Genomic DNA, 10,077 nt, shown 5'->3' on the forward strand with positions numbered 1-10,077 from the left:
ATAAAAATTCAGCTTCGTTTTTAAGACACTTCCCTTCCTGTATACATTCTCCAGGCATAAGTTGTGACTTGTATGTCATCGATTTCTTTTTCAGTAGAAAGGATATATGATAGTGCTTTTCCAAACTCAAAGAAATCCTAGCCGAACATGGATGTCCACACTATTTGAGCCCGGACTGAGCCACATGCAAGCCAATTGGGCACAAAGAAAAGGGGAAAAGCCTGGTCCCCAGAGGCTGGTTGACTCCCCGCCTGAACTTGGTGTTGCCCAACTTACTATGCCCTTTTTTCCTGAGGCAACAGCACTACTGATTGAGGCAGTTGCAGGCAGCCCCCATAGCCAGATTCTTATGTACAGTACTGCCAGGCTGCCAATTTGTCTGCCAATATTTGTTTTTCCTGAGAATAATTTTCTTCTTCCTGGAATCAGAACCAATGTTTAGGGTAACGAAGCAGCAGACTTGAGTCCCCAGAGAGGGTGCAAGCGCTGGGCACCGTCCTCAACTTTTCATCCCACTGCTACCATCCTAGATTGAGTCATCTCGCCTGCCAGTCACTTGGACTATTACAATAGGGGGCTCAAGTACTTCTGACCCCTTCCTCCGTCCTGCCTCAATTATGGTCAAGTTCACTTTCTAGAATGTGTTTCTAATTTTGTCACTCCTACTGTTTGTTTATTGATTTTTGTTTGTTTGTGGTGCTGGGGATTAAACCCACAGGGGTTCTACCTCCAAGTGACACCCTCAGCCCTATTTTATTTTTTATTTTGAAACAGGGCCTTACTAAGTGGCTGAGGCTGGCCTTATCTCAAGCCTTCGATCCTCCTGTCTCAGTTTCCCAAGTACTGAGATGACAGGCATACACTGTCATGCCCAGCACTACCACTGTTTTTAAAAGATTTTTGGAACAACCCAATTATATGAATTGTCATTAAGTAAGTAAATTGGTCCTATTTGTAGCAAATTTCTCCTTATCCTGATTTTTTTCTGATTTTTTTGTCTTCATAATCTTGACAATTTCAGTTCATCTTATTTAAATGTGTAGTTGCTTGTCTGTCTCCATTCCCCCTTTAATTGAGATGGAATTTTTACATGAGCAAGGGGTCTTATCTTCCTGTCCCCAGACAAGTGTCTAACATGTATGAGACAATAAATACTAGTTGAATGAAGGACTCAGATCGAATTCTAGAAGTCACAGTTAATTCTTTTTCATAAATGACTTTTATTTACTTTTACAATTACAAATGCAATACATGCTTACTGTAGAGAATCTGGAAAGTACAGAGACATAAAAAGAACATACAAAACACCCATAAGCCCACCACCTGAAGGCAAACACTTCTCATATTATGTTCTATCTATGCCTGTTTAGAGACCAAGACCCTTATCAAGAGTGCTGGCCATGAAGCACAAAAGCCAAGGGGAGTGAGGGCAGTTAACAACTGAGGGGAACACCCAGAGGTCAGAGCTAGAGATTCCACACTGAAGGACAATATGAGGATCCAGAGGTCAGAAGCTAACAACACAAGAACAAGTCAGGTTACCATAACAATGTAGCAAGATGGTGCTTGTCAAGAGTTTAGCCCAGTACCCTGCACATGGCACTTTATCAAGAACTGTTAGCAATTACTATCACTATTTATTATTATTATTATTATTATTATTATTATTATTATTATTACTACAATGGGTCAACAAATGATTTGGGATGGAGACTATAAACAGGGCAAGGACCCTAGAGACCCATTTTAGGTACTATGAGTTGGGGCATATAAGGGACACGTGTACTGGTTTTAAAAGGGTGGTACAGAAAGAAGTGGGTATCACTCTTTATAGGCTCCCCTGCCAGGTGGAATGGGACCAGGGCTTCCTCAAGTTTGCCTGATGACATTTGGCAAGACACTCTAAGGTGTTTTTGAGGTAGGACATAATTTCTCCTGCCTAGACTTCTCCCTAGACCAACAACTAGGACTGGCCTTGATGGCGATGGGAGTTGAGAACCTCATACACCATACACTCTTGGTTAGTCCACACTATGATTGTCAGGGCAGGTCACAGGCATATGGGTGAAAGAGAAGGTCAAGGCAGCCAAGTGGGAGATACGGTGGGATGTGCCTGGAGGGGGAGGCTGGAGGGTGAAGGCAACGAGGTTTATGATGTAGATAAATGGAATGGGTCCAGGAAACAGTCTTCAAGTTAGCAGCTGAGTCAAAAATCACAGGAGAAGCATCCAGTGAGCACTACTTTTTGGAAGGAGCCTTCTGATGCCCCAAGCTCTGTCGGAGGTGGTCGTGAAGACTCTCTTGGGGATCTCCATGCTCTTTCAGGTAGTAACAGCGTTTGGGGACATGTTGGTGCTAGGAATGAAAAAAACAGCAGAGGTAAGAACCACACTTCATATGACAAAGCGTGTTCTTCCTGGTTAAGTTCAGTAAGTTAGATCAGAAAACTTGGCTAATTAACTTTTGTAGGGGTTTGGGGGTATTGGAGATTGAACCCAAGGACATTCCACCTCTGAGCTACCTCAGCCTTGTTTTATTTTATTTTTGTTGTTTGTTTGAAAACAGGGTCTCACTAAGATCCTGAGACCCTCGCTAAGTTGCTAAGGCTGACCTTGAACCTGTGATCCTCTTGTCTCAGCCTCCCAAGCACTGAGATAACAGGCATGTAGCACCATACCTGGTGACTAATTTACTTATGTGAAGTGAGAATGAGAGCCAGGCACTCTCCTGCACCTGTAATCCCAGTACTTGGGAGCCTGAGACAGGATCGCAGGTTCAAGGTCAGACTCAGCAATTTAGTTTTAAAAGAAAAAAATTTTTTAAATGTGGGGGTATAGCTTGGAAGGAGAATGTCCCTGAGTTCAATCCTCCATACCAGAAAGAAAGAAAGAAAGAAAGAAAGAAAGAAAGAAAGAAAGAAAGAAAGAAAAGAAACGAATTGAATTGAATTGGAAAAAATAGAGCTTGGCCTGAGCCCATACTATTCCCTTATCATTAGAAGACTTATGACTAACCATTCCAGACCTTAACTAACTTGGGTCAGATATTGCTCCTGCAAGTGGTTAGTATACCCAAAACAAAGGCATATCCATGCTCACTGATAAAGGAGCTCAATACCCTCCTCTTGCTTCTTCCTTCATTCTCCTCAAAAGAGAGGGCATGTTCCCCATCATTACCTCGTCGGTCTGCTGCTGGGAGCTCAGTTCACTCTCCATGGCCTCCTCATTATTCCGCTTACAGGCTGTCGGCAGATCCTGGCTTGAGTTTCCCGGGGAATCCTTCTCTTCGGCCAGCTGGCACTCCGTGTAGAGAGACCTGTCTATCAGTTCCTTTAGGCTGCCAGCCACTTTCAGGAAGATCCGACCCATTTTGGTGGTAACAGCTTCCGAGAGTCCTTCCAGAAACCTGGTCCGTAGAATGGCATCAGACCAAGACAAATGTCGGGCCAGCAGCAGGAAGTCAGTGGCATACTGCCTGACTGACTTCTGGCCCTGCTTGGGATGGCAAAGAACAGCACTCAGGATGTCTATCTCAGACAGGGAGTCGTATAAGCCCTGTGATCTACTCAGGAACGATTTATTTTCATTGGAGAGGGGGTTTCCTACCTCCATCTGCAAGATGGACCACCTCTCTGCTGCCCCCAGATGAAGAGACACCAGAAACGCCATTTTCTCTGAATCGTTCAAAAACCCCTTCATTTGTTTCTCCTCGTCGATCTCCATCTCTTCCTCCACAGAGCATGCACCCCGAGCTGCTTCCTGCTCTTCTAAGAGGTAACAGAGTGCTGGGGTGAGCATTCCGAAGGAAGGCACTTCCTTTGGTGGTGGGTTCTTTGTTCCCGGGGTCGTGGCACTCACATGTGGTGTGGTCTTGGATCCAGAGGCTGTGACATTGGCATGAGAGGTAGATGCCTCTCCAGAGTCTGTGGCTTTCATTTCCAGAGTGGACATCAATCCAAAGGCCATTCGTGGTGTGGATGCTGCTCCAGAGCCTGAAGTCTTCATTGGCAGTGTGGACATCCCTGCAGAGGTCATGGTTTTCATCCGCGGCATGGACATTCCTCTGGAGCCTGTGGCTCTTGGTAGTGGTGTGGACATTTTTCCAGAAGCTGAGACTCTCATACGTGGTGCAGATGCTGCTCCAGAAGTCGAAGGTCTCATTTGCGGATTTGCCAGCCCTCCAGAAGCTGTGTATGTTGTTTGTGGTAAGGACATAGATGGAGAGCTCACGACTTTGGTGTGTAGAATTGGCATTGCCCCAGAGGCCGTGGTTTTCATTAGTGGCATAGACATCTCTCCAGAAGCCATCGCTGACATCAAAGGTGTGGACATTGTTCCAGAAGCTGTGGCTCTCATTAATGGCTTGGACATTCCTCCAGAGGCCATGGCTGTCATTGGTGCAGCGGACATCTTTCCGGAGGCTGGATCTCTCATTAAGTCTGAAGACAAGGCTCCAGAAGCTGAGGTTCTCCTTAGTGGTGCAGACGTGGTTCCAGAGGCAGGTGCTCTGACTAGTGGTGGGGTTATCCCTCCAGAGGCTGAAGCTAGCATCTGAAATGTGCGCATGTCTCCAGAAACTGTGGGTATCATCTGTGGTGTGGATCTCACTCTAGAGGCCGGGGTTCTCATTAGCGGCATGGACACCCCTCCAGATGTAGTAGATGTCATTTGTGGGATAGACAGTCCTGCAGGGGCTGTGGATTTCATTAGGGGTGCAGATGCTGCTCCAGAGACTGATGCCTTCATCTGGGGCATGGCCATCATCCCAGCAGCTGTGGCTGTCATTTGTGGAGCAGACATTGCTCCATAAGCTGTGACTCTTGGAGATGTAGTTATCTCTCCAGAAGCTGGGGTTCTAATTTGTGGCAGGGATCTCTCTCCAGAGGATGAAGCTCTTGAGAGCAGTGCAGACATCTCTCCAGAATCTGGGGCTCTCAGTGGTGTGGACATCGCTCCAGAGACTCGGGCTCTCACCCGCACCCCTCCAGAGGTCATGGATCTCATGAGTGATGTGGACATCCCTACAGAGTCCTGGGCGCTCATCGGCTGACTGGACATCTTCCCAGAGGCTGTGGCTATCATTAGTGGTGTGGATGTTGCTCCAGAGCCTGGTGCTCTCATTAGAGGCATGGACATAATATCTCCAGAGGCTGTCGCTGTCATTTGAGATGTGGACATTGCTCCAGAGGCTATGTCTGTCATTTGTGGCATGGCCAGAGTTCCAGAAGCTGTGTCTCTCATTAGCCTTGTGGACATCACTCCAGAAGCTGCAGTTGTCACGTTCTGTGCGAAAATTGTTCCAGAGGCTTTGGGGGCCATGAGTGGCTTGGACAATGCTCCAGAAGCAGGGGCTCTCATTTGTGGCATGGGCATCACTCCTGGGGCTGTGTCTCTCACTAACAGTGTGGACATTGGTCCAGAGACTTTGGCTGTTGTTAGCGGGGTGGACATCACTCCAGAGGTTGTAGCTCTCATTTGTGGTGTAGATGTCAATCCTGAGGCCATGGTCCTCATTTGTGATGTTGACTTTGCTCCAGAGATGGGAGCTCTGATTTGCTGTGTGGGCACTGACCCAGAGGCTGGGGCTGTCTGCTGTGGCACTGACAGTTTTTCAGAGGCTGTGGCTATAACTGGCTGCGTGGACACAGCTCCAGAAGCCGGTGCTCTCATTCTCTGGGTGGACATTGCTCCACTGGCTGTAGCTTTCATAAAGCCTGCGGGCATTGCTCCAAAGTTTTCTGCTATTGTTAACTCTGTGGACATCACTGTAGAGGTTGTGGTTGATATTTGCTCTGTGAACAGCTCTCTAGAGCTTGTGACTGCTGTCAGTGGGGTGGTCATCGCTCCCGAGCCTGGGACTGTCTTCTGCAACATGGACATACTTCCAGAGGCTGGAGCTCTCGTTAGCAGTGTAGACATCGTGCCTGAGTCTGAAGCTCTCGCTGGCAGTGTGGACATCCCTCCAGAGGCTGTCGCTCTCATTGGTGGAGCAGACATGATGTGAGAGTCTAGAGTTTGTGTTAACTGTCCAGAGCCCAGGGCTGGCGTCAGTTGGCTGGGCACCGAGGTTAGGGCTGTCATTAGCAGTGGGGACATTGCCTCCGCATCTGGGGTTGGCTTTGGTAATGTGGACATTTCTCCAGCATCAGGGGCTGACAGCAGTGGCATGGACATTGCTCCAGAGTCTGAAGTTGACATGAGCAGTGAAGACATGACCGCAGAGTCTGGGCCTGACATGAGCGGGATGGACATTCCCTCAGAGTCTTGGGTGCTTGTTGGCTGTGTTGATGTTTCTCCAGAAGCTAGGGCTGACATTATCAGTGAGGATATCGCTTCAGAGTCTGTACCTGACATTAGCAGTGAAGATATCTCTCCAGAGGCCAGGGCAGTCATTAGTACTTTGGACATTGCTTCAGTGTCTTCATCTGTAATTTGCAGCGGAGACATCGATTCAGAGCCTGGAGCTGTCATTGACATCACTCCAGGGTTTATATCTGAAATTAAAAGTGGGGATATCTCTCCAGGATCCGGGGCAAGCATTAATGGTGTGGACATGGCCTCAGAGGATGAGGTGCTCATCAAAGGTGTAGACATCGCTCCAGAGGATTGAGCTGGCATTGTCAATGGTGACATCTCTGCAGAATCTGGTGCCAACATTAGCGATGTTGACATTGTTCCAAAGTCAGGAATTGTCATCATTCCAGGAGACATTAAGCCGTAGTCTGAAGTGGACAGCAATGGGGACAGTGTTCCAGAGTCTGAAGCTGGCATTAGCAATGGGGACAGTGTTCCAGAGTCTGAAGCTGGCATTAGCAGTGGAGACAGTGTTCCAGAATCTGAGGCTGGCATTAGCAGTGGAGACAGTGTTCCAGAGTCTGAGGTTGACATTAGTGGTGGGGAAAATGCCTCAGAGTTTGATGTCCCCATTAGAGATGTGGACAAGGTGTCGAAGGCTGGGGATGTCACCAGCTGTGCGGACGTTCCCCCAGGGTCTGAGGCTGAAGTCGAAGCTGTAGGCAATTGTACATGAGAATGCAGAATTTGGACCTCAGCTCTGGTCTCTGTCGTTGATCTAGAGAAAGCCGGCCCCCTATTTTGGGGATTGGCATTTTCCTCCATCATATTGTTGAATCTCAACGAATGTAAGGGTACTGACATATCTGCCATGGTCACGGGACAGTGTGGAAGGAGCCCCTAAAGTGATTATATCGGGGGTCCTAATGAAGCTCAAGTGGCAAGGAAATCTGTAAATAGGAAACAAATTTTAAGGTCAAAAGTTAATATCGAGAAGATTAGATTGGAAACATAGGCAAATGAGTCATGGTAGAAACTTGTTTTTATGTGTTGCCAGGTATATTACATTGAAGATGGGCCTATCAGGTTAGAGAAGCTGTGTGGCAACGAATAACTCTGAAGCTAGAGCAAATATCCCTTCTGCCTCTGTCCTCTTGCAACCAACATGCCCACCTAAGCAGCACAACCTCTCAGTTTATAAGTGCAGGCAACCTCAAGCACCTCTAGCGGGGGCAGTCCTGGTTCAAATGAGGTGGCAGCACCACCTTCTGGCCAACTCTAAGAAGTTCAGGTTCCTGCGTAATGTTTTATCCACCTCAGCACACACAAGTCAGCCAGCATACTAGCAGGACTGGATCTGAAAGCCCTTTGCTCGAGGATAATCATTAGTTCCTGGGGCTCATTAAATCCTACCAGTGACTCAACCTCCATTTTAATACTCTGATGGCCCTGAATGTCCTCCTCAGGCAAAGTTAGGCATTTGTCTAATTAGTAATTGAAAATAGCATTCTACAAAATGAAATCCTGCTTATTGTTACCATTATAATTAATAACAATCGGCACCACTATTACTATTTATTGTTCACTTATTAATCGTGCTGTGCTTTAGGCAACTGTATATGACTTAAACCATACTCAAGGCTTTGCAAGCACTATCCCACGTGGTTCTTATAATACCCCCATATAATAAATGTTATTATTCCCATTTTACCAGCTTTCTCAGATTAGCTGAGATTGGAGCTGAAATAGGGGCACTGTGACTGTAACATTATATCTTTGGCCCTTTCTTGGGGTTTCCTTGTCTTTCGTACCCCTAAGTTTGTGTTTAATTATTTCTCTGACATCCTATACCAGGGCTCACATGAAGCCCCTTCTAAAGCAGGTGCACATTTTTAGTTTCTCCTATGACATGTGGTGAGCAATACAAGAGCCACATCCTCCTGGCCCACCCCCATAAGCAGCTCCAAAAGGGACTCTTTGACACACAAATTGCAAACCAATGCAGACATTACACAAGATTGCCATGTCCCCATAGTCTGCCTATGCAAAAAAAAATGGAAGACTGGTTATTGTGGGACAATGTCACAGAATTCATTAATTTCAAGAAACTGAGCCCCCATAATAAGAAGACTCATAGTAGGAATACCACCAGTGAGAATTTCTTGAGCACTGTGCTAGACACTTTATCTGCATCATCTCGTTTCATTCCCAAAGCAACACTAACAGATTTTGGTAGTCCTCTTTCTTCATTTTACAAATAAAAAAAAATCAAGACCCAGGGAAACATAATACATTGCCTGCCATCACTTAATTCCCTGAGTTCATCCGACTCCATAACCCAGAACTCTTCACACTGCTATCATGATCTACCTTTCTACCGCACACAATACCAAGATCCTTCCCTTTCTCCAGCCTGGACAAATCTAAGATGAGATGTCATAAAAAATACTGGCCTCCTGAGGATACTTTGGTTATTAATAACTGGTATTATGGGGAGTGAAAAGAGCAACCATAGTCCTTCACCTCTCATCCTCAGCAATCCCTGAACATACCATAATTTCCAATAGGCAAAATGCAGAAGGATCTTACCTTGGCAGTTATAGAGAAGAGGGATAGAGTGTCCTTTGCACCCCTAGCTCTTTTAGTCTAGCCAATTGATATACCCTGTGCCAGTTCATTAGAGCAATGCCCAATACCAGCAGCTGTTCTCTGCAATCTCCTTAAGCTATCCTCTGCCACTCCCCCCCCACATCAGCCAGCCAGCCTGCCCGCCCACCCACTACACTGCTCTGGACTTGCTAGTGCTTGCTCTGGCTCTCGGGTCCCAGATTCCTGCCTCTGTATAGGCTCTGATATTTGCCTCTGGCCACCTTTCACTTGACAGCCCTTCAGAAGCTCTACTTCAGCTCTTGACCCATACAACTCTGGCCCTCTTTCCCTTCATCCTCATAGTCCCACAAGCCTATGTCCCACCCCACTGTGCCCTCCTCCACTGACCCTAAAAGAAGAAGAGATTGACATGATTAAAGGAATGAGAATGCAAGGGTCTTCCCTCAGGAAATAGATCTATTTCCTGTGCCTGCAGTTGGGCAGACACAAGAACTCTGGGAGCTGAACCCTGAAACTGGTATGACCAGGAAGCACAGGCTGGAGATTGGAGGTAAGGAAACTGGGGCTGGAGAGCAATAGAAGCAGCATTAGAATAGCTCACAGAGGCCGGGTGTGGTGATGCACACCTGTAATTCCAGTTTGGGGATGCTGAGACAGGAGGATAGCAAGTTCAAGGACAACCTCAGCAACTTAATGAGACATTTTTTTCAAAATGAAAACTAAAATAAGGCTGGGGATGAAGCTTGGAGGTAAAACACCCCCTCCAGTTCAGAACACCCGGCCAGTTCAATCTCCAGTACCATGGGGAAATAAAAGCTTGCAGAGGTCCAGGTGCAGAAAAAGCAAGTTGGAGCCAGGCATGGTTGCACACGTTTGTAATCCCCGCGATTGGGAGGCAGAGACAGGAGCATCGCGCAGGTTCAAAGCCAGCCACGCTGGCTTAAGAGACCCTGTTTCCAAATTTTAAAAAAAGTATAAAATAGGTCTGGGAGTGTAGCCCGGAGGTAGAAGGGTTTCCAGAAACCCCAGTACCACAAAAAAAAATGAATAAAAAGAAAAAGCAAGTTGGGAGAGAATGAATAGAACAAGCATCTTAACAAAGCCCTGTGATCATGGTAATTAAAAAGCCTATCTGCCCCAATATCAGAGACACGGAAGGAAATTTGGCAATCAC

At 46.7% G+C, this 10,077-nt stretch overlaps 1 protein-coding gene across 1 annotated transcript; it reads right to left on the reverse strand.

Moving 5' to 3' along the window:
- Positions 1-2,238: 2,238 nt before the first annotated feature.
- RTL9 (retrotransposon Gag like 9) lies at positions 2,239-7,166 on the reverse strand (the record flags this gene model as incomplete). Its single annotated transcript, XM_080718783.1, has 2 exons — positions 2,239-2,355; positions 3,177-7,166. The coding sequence occupies 2 exons, from the start codon at positions 7,164-7,166 to the stop codon at positions 2,239-2,241; spliced, it is 4,107 nt and encodes a 1,368-aa protein (XP_080574909.1).
- Between the last annotated feature and the right edge of the window lie 2,911 nt (positions 7,167-10,077).

The sequence above is a fragment of the Muscardinus avellanarius genome, assembly GCF_963383645.1.
Source record: "Muscardinus avellanarius genome assembly, chromosome: X".
NCBI lineage: Eukaryota > Metazoa > Chordata > Mammalia > Rodentia > Gliridae > Muscardinus > Muscardinus avellanarius.